The sequence below is a fragment of the Dendrobates tinctorius genome, unplaced genomic scaffold, assembly GCF_039654945.1.
Source record: "Dendrobates tinctorius isolate UK_male_01 unplaced genomic scaffold, ASM3965494v1 ptg000022l, whole genome shotgun sequence".
Taxonomy (NCBI): domain Eukaryota; kingdom Metazoa; phylum Chordata; class Amphibia; order Anura; family Dendrobatidae; genus Dendrobates; species Dendrobates tinctorius.
Window position 1 is genome coordinate 96,486,309 of NW_027361690.1, and position 21,804 is coordinate 96,508,112.

A 21,804-nucleotide genomic window follows, 5' to 3' on the forward strand; every position below is an offset into this window, starting at 1 on the left:
TGTTTTAGTCCCCAATTTTTTTATTTTCCCAAGAGTAAGAGGAGAAATTGGACCCCAAAAGTTGTTGTCCAATTTGTCTCGAGTACGGTGATATCCCATATGTGGGAGAAAACTACTGTATGGGCACATGTTGAGGCTCGGAAGGGAAGTAGTGATGTTTTGGAATGCAGACTTTGATGGAATGGTCTGCGGGTGTCATGTTGCCTTTGGAGAGCCCCTGATGTGCCTAAACTGTGGAATCCCCCCACAAGTGACCCCATTTTGGAAACTAGACACCCCAAGGAACTTATCTAGATGTGTGGTGTGCACTTTGAACCCCCAAGTGCTTCACAGAAGTTTATAACGTAGAGCCATAAAAATAAAAAATCATTTTTTTTCCACAAAAAGGATCTTTTTGCCCCAATTTTTTATTTTCCCAAGGGGAACAGGAGAAATTTGACCCCAAAAGTTGTTGTGCAATTTGTCCTGAGTTGGCGGATACCCCATATGTGGGGGTAAACCACTGTTTGGGAGCATGGCAGAGCTTGGAAGGTGAAGGAGCACCATTTGACTTTTTCAACGCAGAATTGGCTAGAATTGAGATCAGACGCCATGTTGCGTTTGGAGAGCACCTAATGTGCCTAAACAGTGGAAACCCCCCAATTCTAACTCTAACCCTAACCCCAACACACCTAACCCTAATCTCAGCCCTAACCCCTAAGGGGAAAATGGAAATAAAAAAAAATTTAAATTTTATTATTTTTCCCTAACTAAAGGGTTGATAAAGGGGGGGTTTGATTTACTATTTATGGAGGGTTTTGATGTTTGGCAGCTGTCAGCAAAAATAGTTTTTGCATCACCACATTTTGAGAGCTATAATTTTTCCATATTTTGACCCACCGTGTCATATGAGGTCTTATTTTTTGCTGGACGAGTTGACGTTTTTATTGGTACCATTTTTGGGCATGTGACATTTTTTTATTGCTTTTTATTCCAATTTTTGGGAAGCAGAATGAACAAAAACCAGCATTTCATGAATTTCTTTTGGGGGTGCGTTTTTACCGTTCGTTCCGCGTGTGATAAAAATGATAAAGTGGTTTTATTCTTCGGGTCAGTACGATTACAGTGATACCTCACTATGTTTTTTTTATGTTTTGGCGCACAAAACAATTTAAAAAAAAAAATTATTATTTTCGCATCGCTTTATTCTGCAAGCTATAACTTTTTTATTTTTTCGCTGATGACGCTGTGTGGCAGCTAGTTTTTTGCGGGACAAGGTGGCGTTTTCAGCGGTACCATGGTTATTTATATCCGTCTTTTTGATCGCGCTATTGCACTTTTTGTTTGGCGGTATGATAAAACATTTTTTGCTTTGTTTTTATTTTTTAAGGGGTTAGCTAGTGGGACAGTTTTATAGGGCGAGTCATTACGGACGTGGCGATACTAAATATGTGTACTTTTGTTTTGTTTTTTATTTCCAAAAAATGAATTAAAAGGTTTTTTTTTTTTTATTTAGTGATTTTCTTTACAAAATATATTTACACTTTTTTTACTTTATCACAGGGGGGACATGTCTGTGAAGTGTCACATCGCTGATCTGACACTTCACACAGCGCTGTGTCAGATCAGTGATCTGACAGGCGCTGCAGCAGGCTTCCTCGTGCCTGCTCTCAGCAGGCACCAAGGAAGCTGCCTCCCTGCAGGCCCCCGTGGCCATCTTAGATCCGGGGGCCTGCAGGGAAGGAGACCGTTGGAGCAGTGCAGTACATCGCGCTGCTCCGGTGGTCTCAGGGAAGCACGGAGGGAGCCCCTTCCCTGCCGATGCTTCTCTAATCCCCCGGTACACTGCGATCATGTTTGATCGCAGTGTGCCAGGGATTAACGTGCCGGGGGTGGTCCATGACCACCCCTGAAGTGCCGGGTGTCAGCTGTGATAATCAGTTGACACCCGGGGGCGCCGCTAATCGCGATGACGTACTATCCCGTCCCCGATCATAGGGGCCCGGGTACCGTGGACGGGATAGTACGTCAGATGTCAGAAAAGGGTTAAAAAAGTACTTTGTTAGGTGGTTTCACATTAGCGTTTAAGGCCGCAGCGTCGGCCTGCGCACGGCCGCCGCTAAGCCCCACCACCTGCCATGCCTCCGTCAGTAGCTCCGCCTACGGGCGCATGACGCTGCATGCGTCCCCTATCTTTAGCACTGGGGACGCAGGCCGTGCGCAGGTATGCGTTTGGCGGCGCATGCGTCCTTTTGACGCTGCGCCGACCGCACCAAATTGCAACAGGTTGAAGACACTACACTCCTTGCCTAGATCAGCCACCTCCGAAAGACTACTGCAGTGGCCAGGAACCTAGGTAACAAGCAGAAAAAACAAAAAAAAAGAATCCCTCCGTTATTGAGAACGGAGAGGATTTTTAATGAGTAAATTTAACTGTTTGAAAGTGCTTGTAAAAACATTTTCATTTTCACACCAATTCTAGAATAAAATTCATCTAGGGAGAAGAAGGCTAACAATTAGGGAACAACATTGTAAATATTTTTTTTCTAAGGCCACGTTCACACGTTCAGTATTTGGTCAGTATTTTACATGCGTATTTGTAGCCAAAACCAGGAGAGGGTGATAAATACAGAAGTGGTGACGGGTTTCTATTATACTTTTCCTCTGATTGTTCCTCTCCTGGTTTTGGCTTACAAATACTGAGGTAAAAAACTGACCAAATACTGAACGTGTGAATGTGGCTGAAGCCGATCTCAGTATTACTTCAAATATTTTAAGCAAAGAGAAGTCATCTTCACACCTCCTGTCTGTCCTGCTCAGAGCGAGCTCTATGGTCAGGCTCCTTTATGTTCCGTTTCCTGATTCCTTGGTCAGGTTCTACATTCAGTTTATGGAGCACAACTACAGGAACTTTCATAGCACAGTCCGACACTAGTGAGGGGCATGCTTTCTTCACTGTGGAGCTTCCATGCTTGGGTTTCAGGTCCAACTGTTTCTTATAAGGAGCCATCTCATCAGTAGGGGGTAAAGAATAATATCCAAGATGAGGAGGTTTGGTTAACTTGTCACCAGCAACGAGATCCTGTAAAATCAGAAAACATATATGGTAATATTTAAGCAGAATCTAAGCAAACAATCCTAAAGCATATTTTGTCAGAATTCTGTAGAGTAAAATTCCTCTTTTATTCCTCCTGGAAATGTATGAAGAAACTGACAACTTTGTTTACCATCTCCCATATCAACGGGGTGCGTCTTTGCACTTTCTGCATCAGTTAGTGTCAGACTCTGTAAAGACCCAATCTGTAGACAAGCGGACATGCTCTACAATTTACAGTATTTCATTGGACTGCAATAATTTATTGTATTGTTCTCAGAACTGTTTGAATTATAAGAAAAATTAGATAATTCTATGTTAACATGTTTACTTTTTACCCAAAAATAATCAATATGTATTAACCACTTTCTGACATGAGACATACTATACTGTTCATGCGCCCTGGGCTTCTATGACCACGGACATAATAGTACGTCTCAGCGATCGGCCGCACACACAGGTGGTATGCGGCCAAGTGTCAGCTGATTCTTACAGCTGTCACAGACCGCGACTATCTATAAAACTGTCCAACTAGTTAACCCCTTTAGTGAACACCATAAAAAAAGGGGAAAAAACAATGCTTTATCATCATACCGTCAAACAAAAAGTGGAATAACACGCGATCAAAAAGACAGATGTAAATAAACGTGGTACCGCTAAAAACGTCATCTTGTCCCATAAAAAACGAGCCGCCATAGTGTCATCAGCGAAAAAATAAAGTTATAGCTTTCAGAATAAAGCAATGCAAAAATAATTTTTTCTATAAAATTATATAAAAGCGCCAAAACATTAAAAAAAATGATATGAGGTATCGCTATAATCATACTGATCCGAAGAATAAAACTGCCTTACAATTTTTACCACATGCGGAACGGTGTAAACGCCCTCCCCCCCAAAAAAAAGAAATTCATGAATTGCTGGTTTTTGTTAATTCTGTCACAAATATCAGAATAGAAAGTAATCAAAAAATATCATGTGAAAGAAAATTATACCAATAAAAACGTCAGTTCGTCCCGCAAAAAATAAGACCTCATATGACTCTGTGGGCCAAAATATGGAAAAATTATAGCTCTCAAAATGTGGTGATGCAAAATCTATTTTTTGCAATAAAAAGCGTCTTTTAGTGTGTGACAGCAGCCAAACATAGAAACCCGCTATAATGTCTTTTTCACACATCCTGATATTTCAGATACCAGAGATGTCAGTGTCCGTGTGTGTAATACTTGCGGTACACGTGTGGCATGCGTGTCTCGCATCAGTACCACACAGTCAGGCGCCAGAGAAGAAGCGTTACAGTAAGTGCTGTTCCCTGGCGCTGAACACGGCTCTCGTCATTCTCCCCTCGCTTGCGCCGATCGCCGTCAGAGGAGGGGAGAATGATGAGAGCTACATTTAATTTAACCCCTGAACAACCCCCGATACGACTTTTAACGGCGGCAGTTAAGGGTACTTAAACGACAGTGCCGCTTTTTAATGGCGCTGAGGATCAAGGTTATAGCGCCCCCCAGCATTGGAATCTCTCTGGGGTCTTGGCAGCCGGGGGTAGCCGAGACCCCAGAGAACATGATTCGAGTTGGTTTTTAACGACCCCGGTGCTGCGATCGCCGATATTAACGGCAACCGCAAAAAAAAGGCACATTTTCCATTTTAATAGGGTCCCCCGATCACCCCCCCAAGGTACCTCCATTGTCCCTGCAAGCCCCCCCTGAAGTCCCTCGGCTTCTTTCGGGAGAAAATGGTGGGCGCATGCTTAATGCGCCCGCTGAGATCAGCTGGCCGGCATTCGGCAACAGTAGATTTTTTCCTATTGGTTCATTTTTATCACTGTGATAGGGTCTAGCACAATAAAAAAAAATAGTAAATCAAACCCCCCTTTATCACCCCCTTATCGTTAGGGAAAAATAATTAAATATATTTATTTCCATTTTCCCATTAGGGTTAGGTTGGGGATAAAGTTGAGGTTAGGGTTTGGATTACGGTTGGGATTAGGGCTAGGAGTGTGTTAGGGTTAGATTTGTGGTTAGGGTTAGAGTTAGAATTGGGGGGGGGGGGTTCCACTGTTTGGGCACATCAGGGGCTCTACAAACGAAACATGGCGTCTGATCTCAATTCCAGCCAATTTTGCATTGAAAAGTCAATCGGCGTTCCTACCCTTCTGAGCTCTGCCATGCGCCCAAACAGTGGTTTACCCCCATATATGGGGTATCAGCATACTAAGGACAAATTGCACAACCACTTCTGGGGTCCAATTTCTCCTGTTACCCTTGGGAAAATAAAAAACTGAAGAGATCATTTTTGTGAAAAAAATATTTTATTTTTACGGCTCTACGTTATAAACTTCTGTGAAGAACTTGGGGGTTCAAAGCGCTCACCACATATCTAGGTAAGTTCCTTAGCGGTGCTCTACTTTCCAAAATGGTGTAACTTGTGGGGGGTTTCCACTGTCTAGGCACATCAGGGGCTCTCCAAATGCAACATGGCGTCCGATCTTAATTCCAGCCAATTTTGCGTTGAAAAAGTAAAACGGCACGATGCAACTATTTTTTATTCCATGAATCCATGGTTGTACAACAAATCCAGGTAGATGACCAACATACAATGCCCTCAGTCCACAAGTTCCCAATCTGAGATCAGTAGTTCCACTGCCTCCGTACCAGGTGACACCCACTATCTCCTAACTTTTGGTTGGCCTACAGCTATTGGTATTGCCAGCTGGTATAGTGAGCAATCACAGCCTATGTCCCTACAAATGATGGATATCACGACAGTAGCTCATGGATACCCCTCCAGCCAACAATCAATCTCCAAAAGTTCATAGTCCGTCCATCCATCCCAACTCAGATCTTCTCACATCGAAGCCACTCCCACAACTGCCTGATACAATCCAAGTGCCTTGTTTCTCCCTCCGCCTTAAACATTTTCTTTAGTTCACAGAACAAAGCATATTCCATCACCTGAGGATGTTGTGAGACGCCCTGTGGTGATGGCTCCCCTGGGTCTACTATAGCCATCCACAGAATGGCCCCAGGGCTGGTAGAACAATGGGATTGCTTTACATTTACCCGTAGCAATCTACTGTCTGGCCTTAAGGTGCCGTCACACTAAACGATGCACCAGGGATCCCGACAACGATACGACCTTGTCAGGATCGCTGGTGCCTCGCTACATGATCAGATGAGCTGCCAAAAAGGAAGATTTCACCAGTAATCAGGACCAGCGAGGACGCTGGTATCCAAGGTAAATATCGGGTAACTAAGCGCGCGCGTCTTAGTTACCCACTGTGTACCTTGAATACCTGCGTGCTGGCGCTGAGAGCTGGTATCCAAGGTAAATATCGGGTAACTAAGCGCGCGAGTCAATTAGTTACCTGATATTTACCTTGGATACCAGCTCCCAGCAAAAGCACACAGGTATCCAAGGTACACAGCGGGTAACTAAGCGACGGGCTCGCTTAGTTACCCGATATTTACCTTGGATACCAGCTCCCAGCATCTGCTTACAGCGCTGGGAGCTCGCTGATTGTTGCTCTCCCACTGCCACACGCAGCGATACGTGCTGGCCAGCGGGAGACTAACGATCAAAAAACGGGCCAGGACATTCGTGCATGATCAACGATAACCGGCGGGGCGGTCTCTGATGCGTGTAACATACAACGAGATAGCCGGTGAGATCGCTGATGCATCACAAAATCAGCAATCTCGCTGTGTGTGACGGGGCATTTAAGGCCCTGTTAAACATAGTGAGATCGTTGAAACGTCACCAATTTAGTGACGCAACAGCGATCTCGCTACGTGTGACACATAGCGGCGACCGGCCCCCGCTGCAATATCGCTGACCGTGCTGGAATGTCCAGGGCCATTTTTTGATCATTGGTGTCCCGCTGGCCAGCGCGCATCTCTGTGTTTGACACCATAACAACGACGAGCAACCTCATTGGCAACTCAGAACGCACGATAATGAGGTCTGAGTGGTCAGAATAGCTGCTGTGTGACAAGGTCCCAACGACCGCCAAGGTCGTTATACGGATCACCGCGTCGTTGAGATCTGCCTGTTTGACAGCTTACTAGCGACCATGTAGCGACGTACCAGCGATCCTTACCAGGTCGTATCGTTGACGGGATCACTGGAGTGTCGCTATGTGTAACGGGGCCCCTTAGCTATACATAAGATCTAGCCTGCTCATCTTCGTCTGCTTACTGTCAGTTTATGTAAATGTGGTGCCCCTGAGGGTTCCGTCGCCCCTGAGGTACTGAACCTCCTCCTGAGGTGTGGTGCCCCACCATCCAGGTAAGGTGGAGACACCTGACCACACTCCAACACCTGCATCCCACACAACACTGTAGTGTAGCAAAGCACCCTTTGGTGGCTCCCTGCTTGGAACACGAAGCGTGCTGGGAGGCGGGTGGAGTTTAGTTGGCATCAAAAGAGCGGGAAGAGTTTAGGATTTAGTCAGTCTGACACAGTCAGAGGAGGAGGGAAGATCCCGAGTGGGATGGATGAAGGAAGTGCTGCAGCCGACCTCAGTGACCTGGGTCCGCTGGCACAGGAAAGGAACATTGATAGAAAGCCTGACTCTCTCCATAAGAAAGAAGGATTAGTACGGAACGTGAGGACAGGAAGACTAAGGATTAGGGTTAGAGCAGAACCCTTCCCAAGTTCATAGCGCAAGGCCGGGGTACGGTCCCCGAGGTTGTATGGATAATAATGGTCCTGCAGCAGACACCGGAGGAATAGAAGTTGTCACCGCTTTATTCCCACACCAGACTTGGGGGCACAACAGCAACGTGAGTGAGCCGGGACTTAGTAACAAGGAGTCCCCGAAGCAGGCTACAGCTGTCTGCCGTACAAGTGGAGTTCATAGGAACATCTGACAGGAGGAACTCCAGTGTAACTCAGTACTGTGAGTACTTCACTATAGGCGCAAAAGGGAGACGTTCAGAAAAGGCACATATGTTGGCGGAGTGTTGGAGAGGAGTACTTCATCTTGCCTGGAAGTTGGCTGAGCTCCTGACCCGGAGGACACGGCACCAAGGCGGGCACCTGTACCTGCAATAGACTAAGTAAAGTTTTGGAACTACATGTCCTGGTGTCCTCCACTTATTGCTGAGTCAACACTCCCAGCACGGCTACATCCTTGTGCCTAGCCCTGCACCATCCACGTCTCTCCCCTATCTCTTCATCTACACTGCCCTGGGACTACAGCCCTGCCTGTGGAGGGCTACATCATCATTGCTGCACCACAACATCTGTCCCAGATGATCTGTCTGCAGCGTCTGCTTAACATCTTCATTGCCGAATACCACAGGTGGCGTCACGAAACAATCATTCATAAACTTTAATCACACTGAACTTTTTCCCCCTTTTACAATGGGCGCCCAGGGCCATGGGCCGGGTCCCAGCTACCGTGACATCTCGCATTGAAGCTCATCGGGCCCGGTACCGAGTACCCCGCCAGCCCTGGGAGGGCGACCCAAATCTTGGCGTCACGAACAGGATGCCGAAGTCCGGTGCCACCGGGTTCTGTGTGCCGGATTTATTGGACTTAAACATTGCGGAGAATGTGCAGAATAATCAAATTGATAGACTGTAAAATGGACTCTAAAAATGGCCGCCAGCAAGGTGAAGAAGGGTGTGACAATATGGGTGGTCCTAAGAAAAGACCGCGAACTGTCCTGGGCCTCCCCTGCCTGAACTTCTATGCAACTGCAACATGGCCCACCCCTCGAGGGGTTCATATACTGGTTTGGTATGGAGGAGTAGGAATTAGACGCCGCCCTTAGAAGGAGGAGCGAGAGCCGGTGACGGGAAAAGAGTCGAGACAGGAAGGAGAGGACGCCATAATGGAGGACGGGCGCAGGCCAGGAGAACGCGATGGCGAAAAACCATTTGCTCCCAGGCGGCCCCTACGGGGCATACGACCGCTGCGATACCACCTACAGCGCCCACCTCCACCTTCAAACCGCTGCTGCCACTGGATGCAGCCTGCCCGGAGGAGGTACATGAGAGTCCCGGAGCAGGTGCTGGAGCAGGGGCTGAGGCCCTACCCAAACTAGGCGCGGCCACGCAGGTCCATCCCAGAGGCCTTGGCAGGTGCCAAGCCTGCACCAGTACAGACCCAGCTGCAGTCCGTCTACCAGGCAGCCTCGGGGGTTATGGCTGCCATTGTTTGCCACCCTGAACTCGTGCCAGAACCAGAGTCTCATCGAGAAGCACCAGGTACGGTCACTGCCCTGACCATGATCCTGGTGCTAGGGACGTCGCCCGTAGACAGAAATGGTCCAGTGATTGCTCACGCATCAAGTGACAGCACCCAAATAGCACTTTACCGGCAGCAACAGGTAGCAGTGCCGTTAACTGTGGTACCACCTTAAATGGGGGAACAACATCCCTTGGTACCAGCTGCAACTCCTGCAGAATTACAGGCAGCAGAGATATCACCAGCAGCTGTTGATGTGCTACCTATACAGGTAGATGCCAACCTCACTCCTGGAGAAAAGGAATACTTGAAGTTTGTGGCCAGTAAGCAGGAAGAGGATATCCACAAGTTCTTCCCTGGAAGCAGCCCAAATCATCAGCTTCCAGCACCCCAGGAGGGGACCAACACTAGCAATGCTTAATAACTAACTCTGCGCCAGCGATTCCGCTACATGTGACACATAGCGGCGACTGGGCCCCGGCTGCGATCTCGCTGATCGTTTTCGTATGTCCTGGGCCATTTTTTGATCGCTGGTGTCCCGCTGGCCAGCATGCATTTTTGTGTTTGATGCCGACGAGCGACCTCGTTAGTGACTCAGAACTCAGGGACACAGGCGTGAGTCGTCAGAATCGCTGTTGTGTGACAAGGTTCCAACGACCGCCGAGGTCGTTATACGGATCGCTTTATCATTGTGTGAAGGGTTAATACTAAAATCAGAGCTGAAGTTTCACTTCTCCATTATTCCTGAAGGTTTCGTTTCTCCGTTTTTGTTGCTTTAAGATAAATTTTTGTAATTGGGATGGGCTGTCATAAAACCAGACTGTTCCCATCAGGTGCAAGATAAGGGAGGCGGGGGTGTAAAACTCTGAAGAATATGTCATTATACTACTTTCTATTTGGATACGGACATATATGTAGTTTCCGGTTTTCTTGCAATATTATTGGCTTATAAAGTGAAATGATGTTATTGGTAGTTGAGAACTTTGCATAATTAAGCAAAATGTTATAAAAGAAGTGACTAAAATAAAGGGGCTGGGTGATTTGTCTCGATCCTCTCGTACAAAGACCCCCGTCTCCATGTGGTCATTTGAGTTGCTAGCAACTCTTTGTGGATTAATTTGGAAATCACTGGCTCAACCGTGAAGGGTTAATTTAGCCCTCCCTAAATAGCTACCTCGACAGCTGCTGCGTCGTTGAAATCTGTCTGTTTGACAGCTTACTAGCGACCATTTAGCGACGTACCAGCGATCCTTACCAGGTCGTGTCGTTGTCAGGATCGCTGGTGCGTCGTGTAGTGTAATGGGTACCTTTAGAGACAGAAATGTATATACGCAAATGTGACAGTCAGAACCCCCAGAGGATGGCTCGATAGGCAGAAAAATGCAAATATACCCTGGGGACAGGAGTATTAGTGAGGTGCTAGTGCAAAAACCATAGATTAGACAATTTGATGAACTTGCAAAAATAGAAGTTTGTAACAAACTGAGTCACCAATGTTGAGGTTGTTTAACCATTTGCAGCAGGAGGGCAACACTCCCCTCCTGACTTCCAGCTTGCCAGATGTAATGGGATCCCTATGACTGAAAATTCAGAACAATGGCATCATTGTGGCGCTGGTATGAACATGATTTCACTGACACTGCAAGCAAATGCAGCTTTTCCCTCTGTAGCACTGGGGGGGCAGGAGCACTGAAGCTGGTCGGATTTAGCAATCCAGCTTGAAGACACTACGCTCCTTGCCTAGATCAGCCACCTCTGAAAGACTACTGCAGTGGCCAGGAACCTAGGTAAGGCTGGTTTCACATTTGCGTTTTTTAGCGCTGGAAAAAAACGCATATGTGCGCATGCGTTTTTTCCCCTATATTTAACATGGGTGCGCATACCTGCGCGCTTGTAAGCGCATGTATGCGATTTTCATGCGCTGCGTTTTTTTGGGGTGTGCGTTGGTATTTTCCAGACGCAGCATGTTGCATTTTTTGGCCCTGCAAAAAAGCGCATGCGCACATATGCGCACGTTTTGCGCTAAAAATGGCCATTATAGCCTATGGATGCGCATATGTGCGCACTGGCATGCTCATGTATGCGTTTTTTTGCATATGCGTTTTTTTTTTTTAACCATGGAATTTAGGGGTTTGGGTTAGAGTTAGGGTTAGTTAAGGGGGTTTAGGGTTAGGGTTGGGGTCAGGGTTAAGTATGGTTTGGTTAAGGGTTAGGGTCAGGATTAGGGTTAAGTATGGTTTGGTTAAGGGTTAGGGTCAGGGTTAGGTATGGTTTTGTTAAGGGTTAGGGTCAGGATTAGGGTTAAGTATGGTTTGGTTAAGGGTTAGGGTCAGGGTTAGGGTTAAGTATGGTTTTGTTAAGGGTTAGGGTCAGGATTAGGGTTAAGTATGGTTTGGTTAAGGGTTAGGGTCAGGGTTAGGGTCAGGGTTAAGTATGGTTTTGTTAAGGGTTAGGGTCATGGTTAGGGTTAGTTAGGGTTAAGGGTTAGGGTCAGGGTTAGGGTTAGTAAAGTCATGGTTTGGGTTAGTGTGAGGGGCCACCTAATGTTGGAAAAAAACGCAAACGCGGTAAAAACGCACTAAAAACGCATACAAACGCATAAAAACGCTGCGTTTTTTTCATGCATGCTCATAAAAATGCTTGAAAAAAACGCAGCAGTTGTATGCGTTTTTTTGCGGGAAAAACGCGCTGCAAAAAAAAGCAAGTGTGAAACTAGCCTAACAAGCAGAAAAAACAAAAAACAAAAAAGAATCCCACCGTTATTGAGAACGGAGAGGATTTTTAATGAGTAAACTTAACTGTTTGAAAGTGCTTGTAAAAACATTTTCATTTTCACACCAATTCTAGAATAAAATTCATCTAGGGAGAAGAAGGCTAACAATTAGGGAACAACATTGTATATATTTTTTTTCTAAGGCCACGTTCACACGTTCAGTATTTGGTCAGTATTTTACATGAGTATTTGTAGCCAAAACCAGGAGAGGGTGATAAATACAGAAGTGGTGACGGGTTTCTATTATACTTTTCCTCTGATTGTTCCTCTCCTGGTTTTGGCTTACAAATACTGAGGTAAAAAACTGACCAAATACTGAACGTGTGAATGTGGCTGAAGCCGATCTCAGTATTACTTCAAATGTTTTAAGCAAAGAGAAGTCATCTTCACACCTCCTGTCTGTCCTGCTCAGAGCGAGCTCTATGGTCAGGCTCCTTTATGTTCCGTTTCCTGATTCCTTGGTCAGGTTCTACATTCAGTTTATGGAGCACAACTACAGGAACTTTCATAGCACAGTCCGACACTAGTGAGGGGCATGCTTTCTTCACTGTGGAGCTTCCATGCTTGGGTTTCAGGTCCAACTGTTGTTTCTTATAAGGAGCCATCTCATCAGTAGGGGGTAAAGAATAATATCCAAGATGAGGAGGTTTGGTTAACTTGTCAACAGCAACAAGATCCTGTAAAATCAGAAAACATACGGTAATATTTAAGCAGAATCTAAGCAAACAATCCTAAAGCATATTTTGTTAGAATTCTGTAGAGTAAAATTCCTCTTTTATTCCTACTGGAAATGTATGAAGAAACTGACAACTTTGTTTACCATCTCCCAAATCAACGGGGTGCGTCTTTGCACTTTCTGCATCAGTTAGTGTCAGATTTTGTAAAGACCCAATCTGTAGACAAGCGGACATGCTCTACAATTTACAGTATTTCATTGGACTGCAATAATTTATTGTATTGTTCTCAGAACTGTTTGAATTATAAGAAAAATTAGATAATTCTATGTTAACATGTTACTTTTTACCCAAAAATAAATCAATATATATTAACCACTTTCTGACATGAGACATACTATACTGTTCATGCGCCCTGGGCTTCTATGACCACGGACTAATAGTACGTCTCAGCGGCCGCACACACGGGAGGTATGCGGCCAAGTGTCAGCTGATTCTAACATCTGTCACAGACCGCGACCCTATCTATAAAACTGTCCAACTAGTTAACCCCTTTAGTGAACACCATAAAAAAAAAAAAAACAGGGAAAAAACAAATGCTTCATCATCATACCGTCAAACAAAAAGTGGAATAACACGCGATCAAAAAGACAGATATAAATAAACGTGGTACCGCTAAAAACGTCATCTTGTCCCATAAAAAACGAGCCGCCATAGTGTCATCAGCGAAAAAATAAAGTTATAGCTCTCAGAATAAAGCGATGCAAAAATAATTATTTTTTCTATAAAATAATTATTTAAAAGCGCTAAAACATAAAAAAAAAAATGATATGCGGTATCGCTGTAATCGTACTGACCCGAAGAATAAAACTGCCTTATCAATTTTTACCACATGCGGGACGGTGTAAACGCCCTACCCCCCAAAAAAAAGAAATTCATGAATTGCTGGTTTTCGTTAATCCTGTCTCACAAATATCGGAATAGAAAGTAATCAAAAAAATGTCATGTGCAAGAAAATTATACCAATAAAAACATCAGCTCGTCCCGCAAAAAATAAGACCTTATATGACTCTGTGGGCCAAAATATGGAAAAATTATAGCTCTCAAAATGTGGTGATGCAAAATCTATTTTTTGCAATAAAAAGCGTCTTTTAGTGTGTGACAGCAGCCAAACATAGAAACCCGCTATAAGGTCTTTTTCACACATCCTGATATTTCAGATACCAGAGATGTCAGTGTCCGTGTGTGTAATACTTGCGGTACACGTGTGGCATGCGCGTCTCGCATCAGTACCACACGGTCAGGCGCCAGAGAAGAAGCGTTACAGTAAGTGCTGTTCCCCGGCGCTGAACACGGCTCTCGTCATTCTCCCCTCGCTTGCGCCGATCGCCGTCAGAGGAGAATGATGAGAGCTACATTTAATTTAACCCCTGAACAACCCCCGATACGACTTTTAACGGCGGCAGTTAAGGGTACTTAAACGACAGTGCCGCTTTTTAATGGCGCTGAGGATCAAGGTTATAGCGCCCCCCAGCGTTGGAATCTCTCTGGGGTCTCGGCAGCCAGGGGTAGCCGAGACCCCAGAGAATGGTTTTTAACGACCCCGGTGCCGCGATCGCAGATATTAACGGCAACCGCAAAAAAAGGCACATTTTAATAGGGTCCCCCGATCACCCCCCCCAGGTATCTCCAATGTCCCTGCAAGCCACCCCCCCTGAAGTCCCTCGCGGCAACAGTAGATTTTTTCCTATTGGTTCATTTTTATCACGGTGATAGGGTCTAGCACAATGAGCAAAATAAAAAAAATAGTAAATCAAACCCCCCTTTATCACCCCCTTATCGTTAGGGATAAATAATAAAAAAAAATATATCTATTTCCATTTTCCCATTAGGGTTAGGCTGGGGCTAAAGTTAGGGTTGGGGGTAAGTTGAGGTTAGGGTTTGGATTACGGTTGGGATTAGGGCTAGGAGTGTGTTAGGGTTAGATTTGTGGTTAGGGTTATGGATAGGGTTGGAGTTAGAATTGGGGGGGGGGGGGGTTCCACTGTTTGGGCACATCAGGGGCTCTACAAACGAAACATGGCGTCTGATCTCAATTCCAGCCAATTTTGCATTGAAAAGTCAATCGGCGTTCCTACCCTTCTGAGCTCTGCCATGCGCCCAAACAGTGGTTTACCCCCATATATGGGGTATCAGCATACTAAGGACAAATTGCACAACCACTTCTGGGGTCCAATTTCTCCTGTTACACTTGGGAAAATAAACTGGGGGCGAAGAGATCATTTTTGTGAAAAAAATATTTTATTTTTACAGCTCTACGTTATAAACTTCTGTGAAGAACTTGGGGGTTCAAAGCGCTCACCACATATCTAGGCAAGTTCCTTAGGGGGGCTCTACTTTCCAAAATGGTGTAACTTGTGGGGGGGTTTCCACTGTCTAGGCACATCAACGGCTCTCCAAATGCAACATGGCGTCCGATCTTAATTCTAGCCAATTTTGCGTTGAAAAAGTAAAATGGCACGATGCAACTAATTTTTATTCCATGCATCCATGGTTGTACAACAAATCCAGGTAGATGGCCAACATACAATGCCCTCAGTCCACAAGTTCCCAATCTGAGATCAGTAGTTCCACTGCCTCTGCACCAGGCGACACCCACTATCTCCCAACTTTTGGTTGGCCTACAGCTATTGGTATTTCCAGCTGGTATAGTGAGCAATCACAGCCTATGTCCCTACAAACGATGGATATCACGACCGTAGCTCATGGATACCCCTCCAGCCAACAATCAATCTCCAAAAGTTCATAGTCCGTCCATCCATCCCAACTCAGATCTTCTCACATCGAAGTCACTCCCATAACTGCCTGATACAATCCAAGTGCCTTGTTTCTCCCTCCCCCTTAAACATTTTCTTTAGTTCACAGAACAAAGCATATTCCATCACCTGAGGCTGATGTGAGACCCCCGTGGTGATGGCTTCCCTGGGTCTACTATAGCCATCCACAGAATGGCCCCAGAGCTGGTAGAACATTGGGATTGCTTTACATTTACCCTTAGCAATCTACTGTCTGGCCTTAAGGTGCCGTCACACTAAACGATGCACCAGTGATCCCGACAACAATACGACCTTGTCAGGATCGCTGGTGCCTCGCTACATGATCACTGATGAGCTGCCAAACAGGCAGATTTCACCAGCGATCAGGACCAGCGAGGACGCTGGTATCCAAGGTATATATCGGGTAACTAAGCGCGCGAGTCAATTAGTTACCTGATATTTACCTTGGATACCAGCTACCAGCACACAGGTATCCAAGGTACACAGCGGGTAACTAAGCGACGTGCTCGCTTAGTTACCCGATATTTACCTTGGATACCAGCTCCCAGCATCTGCTTACAGCGCTGGGAGCTCGCTGATTGTTGCTCCCGCTGCCACACACAGCGATGCGTGCTGGCCAGCGGGAGACTAACGATCAAAAAACGGGCCATGACATTCGTGCACGATCAGCGATACACGCGCGGGGGGTGGGGTGTCTCTGATGCGTGTCACATACGAGATAGCTGGTGAGATCGCTGATGCATCACAAAATCAGCGATCTCGCTGTGTGTGATGGGGCCTTTACACAGAGAGATCGTTGAAATGGCACAAATTTAGTGACGCAACAGCGATCTCGCTACGTGTGACACATAGCGGCGACCGGCCCCCCGCTGCAATATCGCTGATCGTGCTGGAATGTCCTGGGCCATTTTTTGCTCGTTGGTGTCCCACTGGCCAGGGCGCATCTCTGTTTGACACCATAATAACGACAAGCAACCTCATTTGCAACTCAGAACGCACGTTAATGAGGTCTGAGTCGTCAGAATAGCTGCTGTGTGACAAGGACCCAACGACCGTCAAGGTCGTTGTACGGATCACCGAGTCGTTGAGATCTGCCTGTTTGACAGCTTACTAGCGACCATGTAGCGACGTACCAGCGATCCTTACCAGGTCGTATCGTTGTCGGGATCACTGGAGCGTTGCTATATATAACGGGGCCCTTAGCTATACATAAGATCTAGCCTGCTCATCTTCCTCTGCTTACTGTCAGTTTATGTAAATGTGGCGCCCCTGAGGGTTCTGTCGCCACAGAAGTACTGCACCTCCTCCTGAGGTGTGGTGCCCCACCATCCAGGTAAGGTGGAGACACCTGACCACACTCCAACACCTGCATCCCACACAACACAGTAGTGTAGCAAAGCACCCTTTGGTGGCTCCCTGCTTGGAACACGAAGCGTGCTGGGAGGCGGGTGGAGTTTAGTTGGCATCAAAAGAGCGGGAAGAGTTTAGGATTTAGTCAGTCTGACACAGTCAGAGGAGGAATGAAGATCCCGAGTGGGATGGATGAAGGAAGTGCTGCAGCCGACCTCAGTGACCTGGGTCCGCTGGCACAGGAAAGGAACATTGATAGAAAGCCTGACTCTCTCCATAAGAAAGGATTAGTACGGAACGGGAGGAGAGGAGGACTAAGGATTAGGGTTAGAGCAGAACCCTTCCCAAGTTCACAGCGCAAGGCCGGGGTCCGGTCCCCGAGGTTGTATGGATACTAATGATCCTGCAGCAGACACCGGAGGAATAGAAGTTGTCACCGCTTTATTCCCACACCAGACTTGGGGGCACAACAGCAACGTGAGTGAGCCGGGACTTAGTAACAAGGAGTCCCCGAAGCAGGCTACAGCTGTCTGCCGTACAAGTGGAGTTCATAGGAACATCTGACAGGAGGAACTCCAGTGTAACTCAGTACTGTGAGTACTTCACTATAGGCGCAAAAGGGAGACGTTCAGAAAAGGGACATATGTTGGCGGAGTGTTAGAGAGGAGTACTTCATCTTGCCTGGAAGTTGGCTGAGCTCCAGACCCGGAGGACACGGCACCAAGGCGGGCACCTGTACCTACAACAGACTGTGAGTAAAGTTTTGGAACTACATGCCCTGGTGTCCTCCACTGATTCCTGCGTCAACACACCCAGCACGGCTACATCCTTGTGCCTAGCCCTGCACCATCCACGTCTCTCCCCTATCTCTTCATCTACACTGCCCTGGGACTACATCATCATTGCTGCACCACAACATCTGTCCGAGAGGATCTGTCTGCAGCGTCTGCTTAACATCTTCATTGCCGAATACCACAGGTGGCGTCACGAAACAATCATTCATAAACTTTAATCACACTGAACTTTTTCCCCCTTTTACAATGGGCGCCCAGGGCCATGGGCCGGGTCCCAGCTACCGTGACATCTCCCATTGAAGCTCATCGGGCCCGGTACCGAGTACCCCGCCAGCCCTGGGAGGGCGACCCAAATCTTGGCGTCAAGAAAAGGATGCCGAAGCCCGATGCCACCGGGTTCTGTGTGCCTGAATTTATTGGACTTAAACATTGTTGAGAATATGCAGAATAACCAAATTGATAGACTGTAAAATGGACTCTAAAAATGGCCGCCAGCGAGGTGATGTAGGGCATGACAATATGGGTGGTCCTAAGAAAAGACCACGAACTGTCCTGGGCCTCCCCTGCCTGAACTTCTATGCAACTGCAACATGGCCCACCCCCCGAGGGGTTCATATACTGGTTTGGTATGGAGGAGTAGGAAGACACCACCGCCCTCAGAAGGAGGAGCGAGAGCCCGTGGCGGGAAGAGTCGAGACAGGAAAGAGAAGGAGAGGACGCCATAATGGAGGACGGGCGCAGGCCAGGAGAACGCGATGGAGAAAAAACACTTGCTCCCAGGCAGCCCCTGCGGGGCATACGACCGCTGCGATACCACCTACAGCGCCCACCTTCAAACCGCTGCTGGCACTGGATGCGGCCTGCCCGGAGGAGGTACATGAGAGTCCCGGAGCAGGGGCTGAGGCCCTACCCAATCTAGGCGCGGCCACGTAGGTCCATCCCGGAGGCCTTGGCAGGCGCCAACCCTGCACCGGTACAGACCCAGCTGCCGTCCGTCTACCAGGCAGCCTCGGGGGTTATGGCTGCCATTGTTCGCAGCCCTGTACCCGTGCCAGAACCGGAGCCTCATCGAGAAGCACCAAGTACGGTCACTGCCCCGACCATGATCCTGGCGTTAGGCACGGCGCCCGTAGACAGAAATGGTCCAGTGATTGCTCAGGCATCAAGTGACATCACCCAAATGGCGCTATACCGGCAGCAACAGGTAGCAGTGCCGTTAACTGTGGTACCACCTTAAATGGGGGAACAACACCCCTTGGTACCAGCTGCAACTCCTGCAGAATTACAGGCAGCGGAGATATCACCAGCAGCTGTTGATGTGCTACCTATACAGGTAGATGCCAACCTCACTCCTGGAGAAAAGGAATACTTGAAGTTTGTGGCCAATAAGCAGGAAGAGGATGTCAACAAGTTCTTCCCTGGAAGCAGCCCAAGTCATCAGCTTCCAGCACCCCAGGAGGGGACCACCAACACTAACAATGCTTAATAAATAACTCTGCGCCAGCGATCTCACTACATGTGACACATAGCGGCGACCGGGCCCCGGCTGCGATCTCGCTGATCGTTTTCGTATGTCCTGGGCCATTTTTTGATCGCTGGTGTCCCGCTGGCCAGCATGCATTTTTGTGTTTGATGCCGACGAGCGACCTCGTTAGTGACTCAGAACTCAGGGACACAGGCGTGAGTCGTCAGAATCGCTGTTGTGTGACAAGGTTCCAACGACCGCCGAGGTCGTTATACGGATCGTTGTGTGAAGGGTTAATACTAAATTCAGAGCTGAAGTTTCACTTCTCCACTTTTCCTGAAGGTTTCGTTTCTCCGTTTTTGTTGCTGTAAGATAAATTTTTGTAATTGGGATGGGCTGTCATGAAACCAGACTGTTCCCATCAGGTGCAAGATAAGGGAGGCGGGGGTGTAAGACTGTGTCATTATACTACTTTCTATTTGGATATGGACATATATGTAGTTTCCGGTTTTCTTGCAATATTATTGGCTTATAAAGTGAAATGATGTTACTGGTAGTTGAGAACTTTGCATAATTAAGCAAAATGTTATAAAAGAAGTGACTAAAATAAAGGGGCTGGGTGATCTGTCTCGATCCTCCCGTACAGAGACCCCCGTCTCCGTGTGGTCATTTGAGTTGCTAGCAACTCTCTGTGGATTAATTTGGAAATCACTGGCTCAACCGTGAAGGGTTAATTTAGCCCTCCCTAAATAGCTACCTCGACAGCTGCTGCGTCGTTGAGATCTGTCTGTTTGACAGCTTACTACCGACCATTTAGCGACGTACCAGCAATCCTTACCAGGTCGTATCGTTGTCGGGATCGCTGGTGTGTCGTGTAGTGTAATGGGTACCTTTAGAGACAGAAATGTATTTACGTAAATGTGAGTCAGAACCCCCAGAAGATGGCTCGATTGGCAGAAAAATGCAAATATACCCTGGGGACAGGAGTATTAGTGAGGTGCCATTGCAAAAACCATAGATTAGACAATTTGATGAACTTGCAAAAATAGAAGTTTGTAACAAACTGAGTCACCAATGTTGAGGTTGTTTAACCATTTGCAGCAGGAGGGCAACACTCCCCTCCTGACTTCCAGCTTGCCAGATGTAATGGGATCCCTATGACTGAAAATTCAGACCAATGGCATCATTGTGGCGCTGGTATGAACATGATTTCACTGACACTGCAAGCAAATGCAGCTTTTCCCTCTGTAGCACTGGGGGGGCAGGAGCACTGAAGCTGGTCGGATTTAGCAATCCAGCTTGAAGACACTACGCTCCTTGCCTAGATCAGCCACCTCCGAAAGACTACTGCAGTGGCCAGGAACCTAGGTAACAAGCAGAAAAAAAACACCATAAAAAAAAAAAAGAATCCCTCCGTTATTGAGAACGGAGAGGATTTTTAATGAGTAAACTTAACTGTTTGAAAGTGCTTGTAAAAACATTTTCATTTTCACACCAATTCTAGAATAAAATTCATCTAGGGAAAAGAAGGCTAACAATTAGGGAGCAACATTGTATATATTTTTTTTCTAAGGCCACGTTCACACGTTCAGTATTTGGTCAGTATTTTACATGAGTATTTGTAGCCAAAACCAGGAGTGGGTGATATATACAGAAGTGGTGACGGGTTTCTATTATACTTTTCCTCTGATTGTTCCTCTCCTGGTTTTGGCTTACCAATACTGAGGTAAAAAACTGACCAAATACTGAACGTGTGAATGTGGCTGAAAGCCGATCTCAGTATTACTTCAAATATTTTAAGCAAAGAGAAGTCATCTTCACACCTCCTGTCTGTCCTGCTCAGAGCGAGCTCTATGGTCAGGCTCCTTTATGTTCCGTTTCCTGTTTCCTTGGTAAGGTTCTACATTCAGTTTATGGAGCACAACTACAGGAACTTTCATAGCACAGTCCGACACTAGTGAGGGGCATGCTTTCTTCACTGTGGAGCTTCCATGCTTGGGTTTCAGGTCCAACTGTCGTTTCTTATAAGGAGCCATCTCATCAGTAGGGGGTAAAGAATAATATCCAAGATGAGGAGGTTTGGTTAACTTGTCACCAGCAACGAGATCCTGTAAAATCAGAAAACATATACGGTAATATTTATGCAGAATCTAAGCAAACAATCCTAAAGCATATTTTGTTAGAATTCTGTAGAGTAAAATTCCTCTTTTATTCCTCCTGGAAATGTATGAAGAAACTGACAACTTTGTTTACCATCTCCCATATCAACGGGGTGCGTCTTTGCACTTTCTGCATCAGTTAGTGTCAGATTTTGTAAAGACCCAATCTGTAGACAAGCGGACATGCTCTACAATTTACAGTATTTCATTGGACTGCAATAATTTATTGTATTGTTCTCAGAACTGTTTGAATTATAAGAAAAATTAGATAATTCTATGTTTACATGTTACTTTTTACCCAAAAATAATCAATATATATTAACCACTTTCTGACATGAGACATACTATACTGTTCATGCGCCCTGGTCTTCTATGACCACGGACGTAATAGTACGTCTCAGCGATCGGCCACACACACGGGAGGTATGCGGCCAAGTGTCAGCTGATTCTTACAGCTGTCACAGACTGCGACCCTATCTATAA

General features: G+C 46.5%; 1 protein-coding gene across 4 annotated transcripts in view; it reads right to left on the reverse strand.

Annotated features, from left to right (window-relative positions):
- Positions 1 to 21,804, reverse strand: part of WDR76 (WD repeat domain 76) — a 286,518-nt gene that overhangs the window by 248,782 nt on the left and 15,932 nt on the right. For all 4 annotated transcript variants that reach the window (XM_073569001.1, XM_073569000.1, XM_073568999.1 and 1 more), the window contains exons 2-4: positions 20,986 to 21,270; positions 12,435 to 12,719; positions 2,780 to 3,061 (exon numbers count right to left, since the gene is read on the reverse strand). In XM_073569001.1, the coding sequence (XP_073425102.1) occupies positions 2,780 to 3,061; positions 12,435 to 12,719; positions 20,986 to 21,198 (780 nt within the window). In that variant the 5' untranslated portion in view covers positions 21,199 to 21,270. The remainder of the gene's footprint in view (positions 1 to 2,779; positions 3,062 to 12,434; positions 12,720 to 20,985; positions 21,271 to 21,804) is intronic.